This window comes from Antechinus flavipes, chromosome 4 (assembly GCF_016432865.1).
Source record: "Antechinus flavipes isolate AdamAnt ecotype Samford, QLD, Australia chromosome 4, AdamAnt_v2, whole genome shotgun sequence".
Classification (NCBI taxonomy): Eukaryota; Metazoa; Chordata; class Mammalia; order Dasyuromorphia; family Dasyuridae; genus Antechinus; species Antechinus flavipes.
The window spans coordinates 312,508,859-312,526,222 of NC_067401.1; the positions used below are offsets into that span (position 1 = coordinate 312,508,859).

Here is a 17,364-nt window from a genome sequence, read left to right on the forward strand (position 1 = left end):
AATTATATTTAGATACAATTTGTTTTTTGTACAAACGTCTAAAAGGCTCTACCAAACAGCAAAAGCTGAATTATGTTGCTACAGAAAAGGCCATTTTTTACATACAAGATACCTCTTTCCCCTGACCCCATCATTTGCTCAGGATTGGGGCAGAGTGGAGAATTGACTGATCCTTCACAATTGGCCTCATAGCAAAATCCACCAAGGTGCCACCTGTTACTTTTCAACATCTGAAGAAAGTGCCTTCTGGGCCAGAAAATCTTTAGTCCTACATGGCATTTTAGTTGGTAATCCAGGAAGTGGCACTCTTTCCCCTTGAGCTTGCCAACGAGAGTTAAGTGACACTTCTCTGGAATGGCTATGTAATCACCAGCAATCTCCCTATTCTGCCTCTTCCTGTCCCAGCACAGTGAGCTGTATATTCTGGCCAAATCTGAAGTCAAAGTCACTCCATTTTCCAGCCTAAATTCACTGGGGAAATTATCCTCATTCATGATTATCTCCTTTCTTTCTCCCTCTGTGAGTGTTATTATTTTCACTGCTAGGGAAATGTCATATTCCACCCTGGAGATGACTACAATTTCAGTAGTAGGGGGAGTGGTTTCTCAGTTTCCATAGAACAGAGATTTCCTGGACTGAGTGGTTTTGTTTAAATGCATCCTGCCCAATTTTCATATTGATAAAAGCTTTAAAATGGTTACTTCTCATCACTAGTTGAAGGCCAGAGTTTGGAGTAGTGGAATGAGGCCCTGAATTCCAGTCTATCCTCTCCTAGGAGTTTGTTTCCAGACTTGTACAGTGGCTGCCCCCTCTACTCACTTTAGTTATAGAAAGTTTTTTTTTTTTAAAGTGTGTCTAGTTGTGAAATATATAAAGAAATTTACAAATAGGAGTTGGTGCAATTTTGCCTTTTTGTAAATTCTGGCAAACTAGACCCTTTCCTTTTTTGCTTTACACTTTATACTTTTTTCTACAAAAAGTAATTCAAGATCTGAAATATATATTTCACTGATAGTATTCCGTAAATATTTCAGGAGCAGTAAATTGTTTATGAAACTATCCCTTGCCTAGAAGTTTGGGAACCATATTCTAGTCTTAGTTTTGCCACTAAGTCTAACTTTGGGCTAATGAATTCACCCCTGTAAGCTTCAGTTTCTTCATCTTTTAAAAAGAGACTCCTGGGATTTGGAGCTGAAAAAAACCAAACCAACCTTGAGATCATTTCATTTAAATAATCAGAAATGTTAAAGGACACCCCAAATCACACAGCTTCTAAGTTGTAAGTCCAGGATTCAAAATCAAATTATTCTAACATATTTACCAGTAGTCACATCTATATGATTTTTCCTAAATAAAATGAAAACATTTTATTATAATTTTGTCATTGGTAACAGCTGAATGCCATAGAAACGCCAAAATTAATTCCATTCAAATTAACTAACATTTAGAAGCACTAACACCTACAACGTCTTTTAAAGTTTGAAAAAAATATATACATTATTGCATTTGGTCACTTCAACAAGAAAAAGTTGCAAGCATTTAATAAGATAACTAAGTTTGAGAGAGTTTAAGGAACTTGCCCAGAATAAATATCTAAGATTAGATTTGCACCTAGATATAAGTCTGACATACCATATAATGTGTCACCGTGCTTCCTAAAATGCCTATTCAAAGAACTAGGTCAAATATAGTGTTTGACTAAAAACATGGTCCCTCCCCTCATGGAGTTTATAATCCAATAGAGATTATATAACATATCCACAAATAACTGAATACAAAATTCTACATGAATATACAAAGGTGTTGTGTGAAATCTAAAGGGAAAAAGATCATTGTTGGCTAGAGACAAGTAGATGCTGGCCATTGAAGGGGTGCAGTGCAGAATTCCAGATAGAAGAGGAAAATCACCAAGATTCAGAGGAAAGCCTTTGGAGATAAGGCATAATCCAGTTGTTTAGAATATAGAGTAAATTAGAAGAAGCAGTATGGCCCAGTGAAAATGCAATAACAGCAATATTGTTTTAAGAACAACTTTGAGTGAATAAGTTATTTTGACTATTATAAATACCCAAGTTAATCATAAAGGACATATAAAGAAAGATACTGTCTGCATCTTAAGAAAGATTTGATATATGTAAGCATAGAATAATTTTATACATATAATATATATATATATATAGTGTGTATATATACACATGTGTGTATGTATACATATATGTGTATTCATACATATTTTATATATCTGCTAGGACAGAGGGGAAGGGAAGAAAAAAGGAGAAAAAATATATGATAACTTCATTTTTTTTTTTTTTTTGCTTAGGCAGTTGGGGTTAAGTAACTTGCCCAAGGTCATACAGCTAAGAAGTATTGAGTGTCTGGAGTCAAATTTGAACTCAGGTCTTCCTGATTTCAAGGCTAGTACTCTATCCATTGCACTGCCTAGCTGGCTCAATAACTTCATTTTATAATAAGGAATAACAACTTGTATATAGTAGATTTACTGTTTCATGTGCAATCAACTTTATTATACTGATATGGAAATTCTTGTCTCAGAACCATTTCTCTTTGAAAACTATCAGAGACGATGAGAATGAAATAACAATTTATAATGATGTAATGCTATCTTACATAATACTTTAAAATGTTAACATTTGTTTTACAAATGTTATTCATGAGCTTTGCAACAAACCTATGTTTTAGATATTAAAAAGTTTATCCCAATTTTATGGAAAAGGAAAATGAGTTTAATTGACCCACAGTCACATAGATAAGATGATGCAACTCCAATATCACCAACTCCTACTGAACATTTTAAATTGGTTTCCTTGAGCCCATTTTTAAAATTCATTATGTTTAAAACTATCTCACCTTTTCCCTAAAATCCCCTTTTATTCTTGCCCATTTCTTTTGAAAGCCAGATCATCCTTTCCTTTATACAGTTGAAGCATCAACAACATTTTTGGCTTTTCATTCTCACCCGCGTTTTTTAAACAATTGTCACATCTTATCTCTTATTATATAATCTCTCCTTTTTTTTTCTACTGAAGCAACTATCACTATAGTTTGAGCCCCCTCATTTCTCATCTTTAGTATTGTTATAGATTTCTAGTTGTTTTCCTTGCTTGAAATCTCTCTCTATTACAATCCATCCTCTATGCAGATGCTACAATAATTTTCCTTTAGCAGAAGTCTCATCATGACATTTTCCTACTCAATAAACACTAGTGCCTATCTAGCATCTCTGGCACAATATATAATTGCTGTTTCATGTGCAATCATCTTCTTTATTATACTGACAGGGAAATTCTTGTTTTGTTCCATAAATTAAAAATAAATTTTTTTTTAATTACCCCTAATTTCTGTAAAATGGGGGCATTATATTAGATAGCAAGTGAAGTCCCTTCAAGCTCTATATTTAAAAAATCAATATGACATAAGGCATTTTCCCCCTAGCCTTTTAGTAGTGTGAGGCTGGAAAATATAGAATTACAGACTAAGGAATCTTAACATTATTTGGCATTTACAGTTGTTCATAACGACTTTATTCTAGATTTATAACTTTATTACATAGTATTTCCCTTCCCACAATTTGCAACCTAGCAAAACTAATTCTTCTGCTTTTTCTTTATTCTTAACTCTCTATTGCTTATCTCCATGCTTTTGCACTAGTTGTTCCCCAGATTTTAAATGTACTGTCTCCTCAAGTCATCCTCTTAGAATCTCAAGTTTTGGTGTTTTTTTTTTTTTTAAGAATCAGCTCAAATTCTGACATCTAGATAAAATCTGTCTTAATCCTTAAAAATTCTGGAGCCCAAATTACTGTGTATCTATTTAATTCTATTTTTCATATAGCCATCTTTGACCATGATCTCTCCCATATTAGAATGTAAATATTCCTCAGTGTGCTGTGCTATACCTGGTACTTAACAAATTCTTGTTGACTGATAAATAACTAATCAGCAGTGGGATTTGAACCCATATTTAACCTGATTCCAACTTCTACACTGTAGACTAATAAGGACATCAGGATAACTCTCATTATTGGAACCTATGTTATGTTTCTTCCTTTCAAATCAATAAAGGCTAGCAATTCTGTAATTGAGTAAGGAAGAAAATCCATTTTTCACCCCTCCCTCATCCTGCCTACTATTTATCTTCAGGAATACTATAGTTTGTGCTTGGATCATTTCTACATCAATGGCTTAAAGATACCACTGGGAATAATAGTATTTTAAAATTATATCATTAGAATGGTAGTTGCAACTTTACCAGAAAATTATTACTTGCTCCTTCTCACCACATGAATGTTTCTTGAATTTTGTGTGCCACACATATACCATAGTATAAGCTATATATTACCTGTCTGTTCCTGGGGAAAGATAGAAACCTCCTCCCTTTCCACTCTTTTTATACTTCCTCCCCAACACATACTTTTCAATATAGTGTCACTAGTCTCCCAGGTTGTTTTGTGAACAAGAGAGTACATCTCTTCTCTCTGAGCATTTACTCTGGTTGTCCTTCATGCCTGGAAATGCTCTCCCTCTGTTCCACGTAGTGATCTCCCAGGCTTTCCCTAAATTCCAATTAAAATCCTTCCTTCTACAGAAAGTTTTCCCCAATCCCCATTAATCCCAGTATTTTTCTTCTATTAATTATTCTCTATTTACCCTGTACATTTTGCTTGCTTTGTGTATATGTGTGTAGAGCATTATTGTCTCCCCTATTAGACTGCAAACTCTTTGAAGTAGAGACTGTCTTTTGCTTTTTTTTTTTTAATCCCCAATACTGAGCACAGTGTCAAGCATGTAGTAGGTACTTAATAAATGTTTATTGATTGATATGACCCACAAGAAAGAAATTAAAGAGCCTGAAGAGTTTTAGACTGTGTGGAAGCTAAATAAATGAATGAAAAATCAATTATTAATCAGTTACTAAGCACTGTGTTAAGTGTTGAAGATAAAAATAAAAAAGTAAGGTCTCTTCTCGCAAGGAAATCGCATTCTAATGGGGAGCTAATTATAAAAGAGGTTTCAACTGTAGTTCAGATAGATCATTCCAATTGTCCTTAGGGTACATCAGCAAAGCAGAGGATAGTATATATCCTTTAATATCATTTCTATGAATAAAACTATATCCATTTTAATGTTGAATCATTGAGAGTATCAAGATTCTTTATGAGAAGACTTTTATTTCCTGAGTCTTCAGTGTAGACAAAGGTCACTGCATCTACAAAAGCCTTTGTCAAGTCGCATCTCTACATAAAAGTGGAACTATCTTCAAGAAGATGGACAGGAAGTGCCAGATATAGTGATACTCCATTGGCATCACAAAAATGAAATGAATTCTAACTTAAACAGGAAGTGACTAGTTAGTACTGAGATTCCTAAGTCAGCTGTTCACAATTTGACAATTAACTTGTCAAAGTAAATATTAAAATCAATACCAAATTAGAAGAATAAAAATGAGAAAAAGATATGGTTTCCAATTAGAATAACTCCAATATAATCTATTTAAACATGCTGTTGAGTCAAAAAAATTAAGAATAGCACATGCATACACATACACACAAAACATCTCAGAAGAAACTATCATCAAAAAAAATGTTATTCTTATCAAGTAAAGACTTTATAACTCAGGGAATATTGATCTAAAATATCAATTTGGCTATTAAATCATATGCAGGTGATTGATGGAAGATTATAAGCAGTACCATCTCCTAAATTAGCAAGTTGCAATGAAAGAACAAAAAAATTTAAAGAAAGAATGATGGGAAATCCAATTAAATCATATCATCCCCAAAGTAGTTAAGGGTGAAAATAGAAAGAGTACATATACATATGGAAAATGTAATCAATTTTTCAAGATTATAATAATTATTTTCTCTGTAATTAACAGTGATGTCACCACTTTTGGATTCTAATAGTCACTCATGATATAGATTTCTATCCAGTATGGGTTGAAATACATGGCTTCTGAGGTCTTTTATTTCTAGATTCTGTGATATTTCCCCATATTACAGAAGAGAAAACTGATACTTAGCATAGACCATTTCTTTAAAGACTTTTGTTATTGTTTTGTTGAGTTCTGCAAAGTATTGCTTTGATAGTTTGATTTGTCTTGCATTCAAACTGCAAATTAACTTTAGAAGAATTATCATTTGTATTATGTTAGCACAGTCTGGCCTCAAGTATTAAATATTCTTCTAGCTATTTATTTGGAGAAACAAAAGAGCTAAAAGGGGAAAATAATGGTTAAGGATGAAGAGATAATAGTACTTCAAGCCTCAAACTATTATAAAACAACTGTCTTTAAAATTATTTGCTGTTGGCTAAATGAATAGAAAAAATAGATCAGTGCAATCTGGGGAGAATCAGAAACAATGGAACTCAACTTCATGTTTGATCAATGGGAAACACATTTTACTTAGGAAAGAACTTCCTATTTGTTAAAGACTGCTGAGAAAAGTGGGAAGTGATCCAACAAAAATCATATTAAGACCAACATTTTGAACTATGCCTCATACTAAATTCAAGATGGCTATGTGATAATATGGCATAGGAAAGATCCAATCCCCCCAAAATTTTAATTTACTTTTCACAAGTATAGGTAGGAAGTATTTTCATAATGAAACACAGCACAGAGTCACTTTACAAAAGAGCAATAAAATATGGAACATACCAAAAGAACATCTTTGATGAAGGTACAAGAAAGGGAAAGCAGTATTTTGCAAACTATATAACTAGGTGCAGAGCATATCTTTACAGTCATACAACTAACTGAAAGGTAGAAAGAAGGCAACATCACACTGAGCTTATTAGTTTTTGAAAAAAAAATTAATTGGTGTGAACAAAACTTCACCTTAAAGGCTCTTTTCCAGCAAGGTATCCTATATGTACATTTTAAAGTCATATAAACTTCCTTGAGAGATTCAATTGAGGTTAAATTTATTCAATGATTACTCATAAATAGCAAATGATAAATAAAACAGGGAAATACATATCAATGAAAATTCTTTGCCATTGTCATGAAAAACATCCAAACAGCAGAATACAAGTGGAAGAGTGATTCTTGATAGATGTCAGATCTTCAAAATGTTCCTATTTGCAGATGACACTGTGCTGACTGCACCTAGCCCCAGAACATTGCTATAGCTCCCTAAATGAATTATTCCAAATATTTTTTCCTAATTATTCCTAATTATTCCAAAATATTTTACCTAACTACTTACACAGGAAAACCAAGTAATGAAGAATGCCTATTATCTAGATTGTGATAAGCAATTTGATGGACATCCCATTCAGTGGGTGCATCAGTATATATCTTGGACAGGTTCTGTAGAGAACTGATGAAATAAAACAATAATTGATGGGAAATGACAGGTGAGGTGAATTGTCTTTAGAAATTCATCAATACTTTTAGTAGCCTTAACTGTTTTCTCTACAATGAAGAGTCATCTTTTTTAATACCAATAGATTCCTGGTAGTGCTATATATAACTCTGAAGCAGTAATATCACAATATACAAATAATTAAATGTTCATGTCACTGAAAGTACATGGTGAGTCTAAGTAAACTTCAGTATATCACCAATAAAGAATTGTGCAGGTAAATGTGCAGGCAAAAGATTGAAAAGGAAAAGAATCAGTCATATAATGGGAGTGGAAAATTACTAATGAAAAATCTGTATGCTTCATTTGTACTCATTCAAATGCTATAGATCTAGAGAAAATAACTCACTGAATGGAGCCTTGTAGAGGATGTATGGGAAATTATAGATAAGAAAGTGTAGAATGTATTCTGTGCCATTGCAGAATAAATACTTTCACTGATATCATAGGTCCATTAAAACACCCACATTTTCATTATTCAGGACTGCTGTTTACTATTGTTAATGAAGCTTGTATAACTTTTTAGTAGCATTTAAAGTTTCTAGTTAATAGTCTGCACACCTCTTCCTGTTTCTTCTCTCTCCTATTTTTGTGATTTTTTTTATCCTGAACTGTCTTTTAAAGATAATTAGTCTTCTTCCCCTTTAATTATTTAAACCTTATACAATATTTTATTTTAGCTAAAAATTGCATGATTTAAACATAGCAACATTGCTTTAGGAGAAAATCCAAATATTATCTTTGAAATATTATTAGTAATTGGAATAGAAATATTCCAATGTTATTTAGTTCATTAAGATGTTATTTAAGTTCATCCAAAGAATCAGAGGCAAAACTAAGATTAAAATTTAGTTCTGAGTTTAAGTCATTTCTTTAGGCCATTAGTCTATGTAGTCATTATTGAATTGTCCTATCATATTAAAAAATGAATAAATCTAATTAAGAGAAAAGGAGATGGAAGAAATCTTACTTGCTTTCTTTCCAGTATTCAATTTATTAAAAGTTAAAGCAGAAATATACCCTTAATTTTTCTTAAAATATTTCCTAGTACTGAATGCACATTATAAAAATGCATTTGTGAATATTTTTACCTCCACATACACAGGCAACATATGTGCAATGCTAGTATGAGAGACAACTTCCAACCCCCAAATATCACAAAGAGGGAGTTGTCCAAAATATCTAATAAATCAAGCTGCACCATTTTGTGTTCAAATGGATTTATCTAATGAGAAAAATCTGGCCTTATGTTTTTCCAGGTCTTGAGCATCCAAAAAAAGGCAGCTGTACATTCTTGCTTGTTTTTGGTGATCACAAACTCAGCTAAGTCTAGTCACATAATAACATGTCACAAGGATACTGCCCTCCACTGAGCTATATTCGTGTCTGCCGAAATAGCAATACCATTTCATCCTCTATTGGCTAGACTCTAATCTCTGTCTGTGAGCCCAGGATGACCTGCCCATCCCCTGTTGTCCCATGGGAAGAGGGATGAAAACTCTGCCACTAATGATTTTGTCTCTCTGTTTCTTCTTTGTCCTTGTTCTCACCCAACAACAACTACAACAACATAGCTTCAGTCCAACGTGCCACTTAGATTGGAGTCAGGAACTGATATGTGATGAATGCCCTGTCGGGTACACAGGACCACGCTGTGAGAGGTAAGCAAGTACCACAATGACTTTCAGAGTGATTTCTACCTTGGGGATTTTAAAAAACAACAGATATTGCCATTCTTTGTACTCCTCAGTAAAAGTTAAAAAAAAAAAAAACTTTAGCAATGTTCAATGAAATGAAATTAAGCTCCTCCTCACACCTGTCAAATAAATGCAGTACACTTTTTGTTTATTTATACCCTGTATAAATTGTACCCTGAATATACCCTGTAAATTGCTCTATAAATCTCCATTTTCTCAAACAGTAGTTGATTAATGTTTTGTTCTTAACGGTTATGCATTAACCTATTGTATCTAGAAAGTATTTCCCAAGTTGAAGTAACATATTTTAATATTCATCTTGTAGCCTCCATCCATACATTTTTATCTTTCGTAATTAGTTTTTCTGTTCTTAAAATGACTTGAAAGTTTAGAGCCCAGTTCATCAAATAATCTATGACTTACTATTACTGATTTGTTTTGTTAAAACAAATTAGTAGATATCAAAAATGTAATTTTTCATCTGATTTCTATGTTGTTCTATTCTCAAGACAACATTTTAATTCTGACTGATGTAAACTTTCTTCAGTAGAACTAAAGTTCTTTGATTCTTTGATCAAAACTTTCAGTAATTATTTTTCCAGTGGTGACTTAGATATAATTTTCTATGATCCCTTTCTATTAAAATCCACTATGAAGGAGAAAAAAAATCACAAGGAGAAAGGTCTGTCTATAAATTATCTTCTTGCCTTTGGTAAATTACCAAGTACCACTTCTCTGTCCAGATCATCATAATTGAAATAGACTTCTTTGCTTTGCTTTCTGGAAGTAGATAGCTGTTCACCTGCTTTTACCCATCATCACCAGAACTAATCTTCCCGAGAGCTATTTTTGCCTATCTTTTTCTGTCTGCCTTGGAAATTGTTGTCACTATTTCAGCTAAGGTCACTGAAGTTAATAATTGTAGGAATAAATCAGTCAGGTAGCACACCAATAAAAATTGGTTAATGCAAGGCCCTGGATATTTCCTGGCAAAGCAACAAGTGTGAGTTTGAGAGCTGGCATATTCTGTAAATTAGTCATTTCAAATTAGAAGCCAGAATTAGAGTAAATTAGATTTGAATTGAAGTGATATACATGAAAAAAATGTAAGTCAATAACCATAAAAGTCAAATAAACAACAAAAGTGAAGGATATGAGTATTTCTTCCTTTTACAAATGAATAGGTAATTGTCTTGCCAGAAGTAGTTTATATCAAAATTGTGACTATTCCACCACGCCCCCTCACTTTTTTTTAAGCATTTGGAAGATGATATTTCATCTGTTCCTTTGCACCATTAAATATGCTCCTTTAAATGATCCAACACCCTGCCAGGTTTTTCTTACTCTTTCATATTAATTTCTCTGTCAATGAGGAACATTCTTAAAACCTGAAAGAAAAATTTTTAAACTGTCACCATGTCATTCTTTTGAACTATGTAGAAAAGGGACCTAGAATTCCAAAGAGAAACTAATGTGACTTTTTGAAAAATTAAAAATAAACTTATGATAGTGCAACTAAGTAACATGTTAAAAAAATAATCATAATCTCAATAACAAGAAACAAGAACAATTGTAGCAAGGGGATACCATGGGTCTTAATATTTGCTACTTTGGGTAAAGTTCATCTTAGCTAAATGAACAGAAAAGCCATCTTTTCTCAAGTAGGGGCAGCAAGATGAACTTGCTTTCCTATTACATATTTGAACTTAGTGTAGATGCCAGAGATGAGTGGAAGGGGTAGCAATTAGGAAATAAGAATCATGGTAAACTTTGGATCTGGGTAGTTTTTGAAGCAAGTTTATTACAGAATTGAGCTAACAGTGACAGCCATTTACATGGCAGCCCACATGATGGAATTATAATATAATGTAGAGCAACATGATGCTTACTGGTCTAACTAAAAGATATAGGTAAAATAGTTTTGGGAATTTTCTCACTGTACATGTAGACCAGCACAGAGAAGCCCATATAGGTATTTTTCATTTTACCTCAACCAAAAGACTTGAGGTTAATATTTAATTGTCTCTGGATTGTCCACATGGGCAGTAGATTTTTAACAAATTATTGTGGGATCTTTGGTAAATCAGACAAACTCTTTGGGTTTGTTTACTCACTATGTAATGAGGAGTGTGGCAAAGGAGAGAAGGGAATAAATAGTATATTTAGCACCTACTATGTGCTGGACCCAATGCTCTCTAAATATTCTCTAAAATTCTTTTTTACTAAAGTATTTCAATTCCATATATCCTCTTCCCCTTTCCCTGGATAGTGTCTCATGATGATGAACATCAACTTCCTCTTTTGCTAATGAAAGAAATTGATTTAGTCTATCTTATGTTCTACTTTTCATTATCCTCTTCTCAAATATTTTCCAATGTAATTATAGGAAAACAATGTGGAAGGAACCAATAGTAGTTGACTAATCCGTGCAATTCCAGCCCTAAATCCTAGTCTTCACTTGGAATTTCCTTACTCTGCCTTGAATATGAAGAATTCTTGATTATGTGTTGTTTTAAGAAAGTACAGATTTAAAATTTTAGAATTTTTTAAAAGACTGTGATTTATACTCCTGTTACCTAATTAGATCTAAACAGATCACAAAATTAGGTACTGTTATTAAGAGAAGACTTATATGATAAACAGTATCTTGTTCACCGATCATAGAAGCATTTTTCTGTTCTATTTGAAATTTTTTGTATAACTTCAAGAATACTGTAAGACAGCTAATAAAAAGTCTTCTAAAATGTGTCAGTAGTGAATAGATTTTTTTTTCACTGAACTGTGATATGAATTAACTATCATGTCTATTCATAATTTTTGCTTAAATGTCATACAACAAAACCCTCTGGAAGGCATAGGTGCTGCTTCTGACTTACATATTAATCTGTTTAATTATGGCCATTTTCTCCCTGGAATGAGTTTTCTCCTATTGTGGAAGAAATTTGCACTATATTAATTGGTACCTGTGTTAAGAAGAATTCCCAGGCCTTGTTAAATAATGTCATCTCTCTAGAGGGCAGTAAGTCATTTTGAGGGAAGTGAACTGAAAGTAATGGGTTTTAGTTGACTGTAATAATTATCTTTGATATATCCTTATTGTACTGGAGCAAAATCCATTTATTTATAGTAAACAAAATGAAGTATAAAGCTATGTGGATGTAATGATAAATTCCAAATGTCAAACAAAGCAAGAAAAATGTGGGTGACAATTCATTTGGACCTTCTTGGTGTTTTGATTAAATGCCTTCTTCTAAAGGGATGATAACAACAATAATACAAAAAGAGAAAAAGAAACCTCACTCCATTCACCCTCCTCTCCAGATCCCTTCCATCTCTGACACTGGGAATTTTTATGTGGTACACAGCTCTATACTTCTACTTGCCATTTTTGATATTTTATGGGTATGAGGAACTACTATCTTAGAATTATCTTCTCTATTAAAAAATGCAAGTTTCTTGAAAACAGAATGTTTCACATTTGTATTTGCATCTCCAATGCTTAGTGCATAGGAAGTACTTAATTGTTGCTTTTCTAGTTATCCAATGATAAAGTTTCAAAGTTTATAAGCTATATTATTTCATTTGATCCTCACAGCATTTTATGAATGAGGAAGTTCAATGTATAAAAAATGATAGTTTACATACTCCATTTTAGATTATATTAACCATTTTTAAAAAGAAGTAAAGATATTTGTTGGTGGCAATGGTCTATGGACAATACTTGCATAAAATTAGCTTTTCTCTTTGAATTTATTTTTTGGAGTATGATAATATTAGAGTTGGTAAGTACAAATCTGCTTATAAGGTCATTCAAGTCTGTTGTGCTCATTAAATTTTCATAAATTTAGTTTGACAGGGCTATTTTCTCAAATAAAAATGTAGCTATCTCTTTTCCTGAAAATAGAGAGCTTCTAATCTTATTGTATAGTAGCTATTATATTTGTGTCTGAACTTACTTTAAAAACAATGTATTATTTGTAGGAAATTATTTTCTTCATCATTCCCCCTTATATTTTTGAGTATTCTACAATCTCAAGGGATGATATGGGTATCTGCATTGCCCCAAAACAGAACCCTTTATATTTCCTATTATTTCTATTTCCTCTTTCTTCTCCCAACTTCTCTTCTCCCTCAATCTGAAAGCATGAACAAGTATGAAGTATGAATAAATGTAATGAAAGGGAAAGCAGACCAGAATATAAATGGATCCTGTCTATATAACATTTTTTAAATAGACACTGGTAATCTGCCACATTAAATAGCAAACTTTATAGAGTGCTTTGACCAGGGAAAATATATTACTGTAATTTAATAAGATCATTGGTGTCTTAAAAAAATCTTCTGATTTTTATCATTATTGGGTCAAGAAGAGCACACTCTTAAAAAGAAAAGAAATAAGGAAAGTCTATAATCTATCCATATGGATTTCTAAATTATTAAAATGTATCTAATAATACCTTCTGGCACCTGTGCCATTCCACTTCACCAGTATCCCATACAGACTCAGAACTGTCTTCAACAAATAATTTCCCTAGAAGGGAAGATGCACAGACATAGAGACACATATATATGCATAGATATTCATGATCTCCTCCCCATCCCTCAGTCCATTCCTACTAATTATCAATATATTCCTGATTATACTTTTTATTTTAGGTAATCCCAAAAGTTTTATATCTATATTTTTAACTTGAATTTTGATAAGTTCATGCTTGGGGGGAAAAAAGAGGATGAGCCTTGTATATTAGTGTAGAAAAGCAACCAGTTCAGGAGCTACATATGATTTGTTGTAATACAAAGGCTTTCCAACCTGGACTTGAATTCCTCAGGAGAACCACTAGACAGATTTCTTATTATGCTTTTGTCTCGTCTTCAACACAGGTGTCAAGGTTTGGGGGATTTTTTTCCCCCTGCTGAAATCTAATTACCAGTGGAACTGCCAGGATATCATCTAGTATCTACACTGCAGTTACAAATTTTAAAAGAATAAAGAATAAAGGAAACTTGCTTTTAGGGAGGAGGAGAAAAAATACTTGAAAGAGCATCCTATTATCCTGAGAGATTAGTATCATGACAAATGTGTAAACACTTTGGCTGATGGGGTTTTATGAGTCTCAAAGAATTCTGACAGATTGAATCTTTTGCCTTAGGTGTGCAGAAGGCTATTTTGGACAACCTTCTGTACCTGGAGGATCATGTCAGCCATGCCAATGCAATGACAACCTTGACTTCTCCATCCCAGGAAGCTGTGACAGCTTGTCTGGCTCTTGTCTGATATGTAAGCCAGGTACAACAGGCCGCTATTGTGAGCGCTGTGCTGATGGATATTTTGGAGATGCAGTTGATGCAAAGAACTGTCAGCGTAAGTCCAGAACCATTGTTGCTCCTGACATATTGATGTATTATATCTTAAAGCAGCTGATCAGTTTCTGAATAAAGATTGAAGAGCAGGAAAATGTATATGTAATACAGATATTTAAGGTTATAGCTAAAAAAAACCTTTTGGTAATTTTTGTTCTGTTGCTGGTTTTGCTTCTTAATTGAGGCATTCTTAAATGCTATGTGTATTGAATATCATTGGGACAAGCATGAGCAAATTAATTCAGTAGGTTCCAGGTTTGCTTCTTTTGTCAATTGTAATAATTTACTTGAAATGCATGATTTGTATTCAGTGAGCAGGTTTACATCATTTATCTTCTAAGAAATGATCATGTTCCAAATTATTAAAAGTATGAATTTCATGACCTTGAAATTTAGCACTGAGACCCCAAATCCAATCAATATCTTAATATTCTGATACTTTGAACAAAGCATAGGTTCTTCATTAAAATGACAGACCTATATCTTAGCTTGTCCTATGTCTTAGAATTATGAACAAAAGGTTGTATGTGACTTTACCAATATTCTATCCAAATGCGTATTACATGTTTAGTCATAAATTTACAAATACTAGCTTATTTGTCATCTATCCAGGTATTTTATGGGCAAAAATTCTTGTTAATATGACCTTATCATTTATATATTATATATATATATATATATATATGAAAATCACAATAAATATAATATATATGAAAATCACAATAAATATAATATATACATATGAAAATCACAAGAAGTATAGAATCCAGAAGTAATATATAATATTTGCAAGAAGGGTCTTGTTTAGGTAAATACAATCATCCTTTTTAGAGAAGCACATTATCATTTAATGAAATCATTCTCAATTTGCAGCTGCCATCATAATCAGAAGGCAGATACATATGGTAGTAGCCCCAAAGCATCTCCAAATTAATCATATAGAAAAGAACATTACAAATTCTCCAGTTGGGTCATAGAGAGCACACTAATATGGAAACCGTTGTAAATGTTAGAGTATGTTGCTGCACCGCCACCTAGTGATCACTCTCCTATAAGCATCCAAACAGTAGCAAGGAAAGCAATCTAATAAGAAGCCTCTTTTCCTCTCTGTCTGTTTAGAGGTGAACATCAGGTTTTTATGACAATCGGAGTCTATTGTTTGGTGTACTATTTTATAAGTACTTAGTATTTGCAGTTAGCTTTCTCTCATAAGCAATAAAAGCAAAACACAACAGCAAAAACCAAATGTTTCATAATGGATATTATTATTATTACTAATAATAACGAACATGTATTTAGTACTCTGCACCAGGCACTGTATCATACACTTACATTATCTGATTTGATCTTCCCAACAATTCTGGGAAGTAGATACTTTTTTTTAATCCCCATTTTATATATGAGGAAATTGAGATTAAAATAAGGTAAGTGAAAACTATGAGGCTTATTCCCTATTAAGCTTTACTTTTAGAGAATTTTACTTTTTCTTTAAACAACTTGATTCTCATTTGTTTGTAAACTTTATTATGACAACTGCTGCTATAATGTCTCTTTAATATTTCTGATTTCAAAAGTTACATGGTTGTTATCTAAAACATCTGGAGTTAAGTATTACACTTAAAAGATTATTCTGAATTAATTAAATAAAGGGATTTGTTATAAAATGTCATGTCAAATTTATGGGAAATAAGACAAGGGGAATTCATTGTAAGAATTCATACTAATAATGAATTCTCAAGTGAGAAGCAAAATGTTTAATAGAAATGAATAAAATACACTAATATAACGTAGGTCATTGCCAAGAGAAAACCTTTCCTTGCCACAATTTCAATTTGGTAGACTGAACTAGTATTTAGAAGAATTGGGTTCTAATCCCATGTGTTCCATGGGTTTTTAGTATTACCTCAAGGAAATCACTTAATCTTTCTCTAATACTGGGTTTTATCATCTGTAAAATTAAAAAGATTGGATTTGGTAGCTTCCAAATTCACTGATAGTTTTAAAGTTCTGATTCTTCTTAGCCCATAACTATCTTCAAAGGCCAATGTTCAAAGCCAGAGTAAAAGTAAAGGCAAAAGTTGTCGAGCATTTATTAGCTTTTGGTAGAGCCTGACTTTACCTTATCTTTCACCCCACTGAACAATGGGAGCTAGAATAAAGAAGAATATTCCTTTGTATAGTCATAGGTAACATTGTACAAAGAAAGTTCCAGGGAAATAAAAGATTATTCCCTGTTTCAGAGTATTACATATTCTGATATACTTTACTATTTTATAGAAAGGCACAACATTAGAAAGTCTAGAGAATAAAAATGGCATAATTATTGCTGTTGACACAGACACAGACTCAGAGCCAGGCCAGGTCAACCTCTGAATCAGTAGCAGTGCTGCAGGTTTCTGGACCTGTCAACCTGGGACCTCAGGGAGGGCTCTGAAGGAAGGTCAATGGACCGAGTCTTGGCAATGGGATGGGAATCTGATGTGCAATCCCAACACAGTCTCAATCAGCAGAGCCTCAGCTGGGATCTTACAACTACAGCGGGATAGGGACATATGTAACAGATCTAGGGCAGAAAAGAGTGCTCATGATAAGATTCTTAGCAGGATCTCTGAAAACAGCTGCACACAATCCTTGAAGTTTGGGACAGTGCATCCTCCCCACTAGAAATAGAGCCCTACTTTAACAAAGAATTAGAAGTCAGAAAAATGAGCAGACAACAAAAAAAAGTTTCTGACCATTGAAAGTTATTATGGTGACAAGGAAGATCAAAACATATACTTAGAAGATGATAAAGTCAAAGTTCTTACAAAAAAAATTAAGAATTGGGCTCAGGTCATGGAAAAGCTCAAAAGAGAAAATCAAATAAAAGAGATAAAGGAAAAATTAGGAAAAAAAATTAAGAGAGATGTAAAAGGAAAT

The 17,364-nt window shown here is 32.8% G+C and overlaps 1 protein-coding gene across 1 annotated transcript in view; it reads left to right on the forward strand.

Annotated features, from left to right (window-relative positions):
- The window catches only part of LAMA2 (laminin subunit alpha 2), a 770,763-nt gene that overhangs the window by 511,470 nt on the left and 241,929 nt on the right, over positions 1-17,364 (forward strand). The window contains exons 18-19 of the mRNA XM_051997719.1: positions 8,962-9,048; positions 14,235-14,446. Of these exons, the coding sequence (XP_051853679.1) occupies positions 8,962-9,048; positions 14,235-14,446 (299 nt within the window). The remainder of the gene's footprint in view (positions 1-8,961; positions 9,049-14,234; positions 14,447-17,364) is intronic.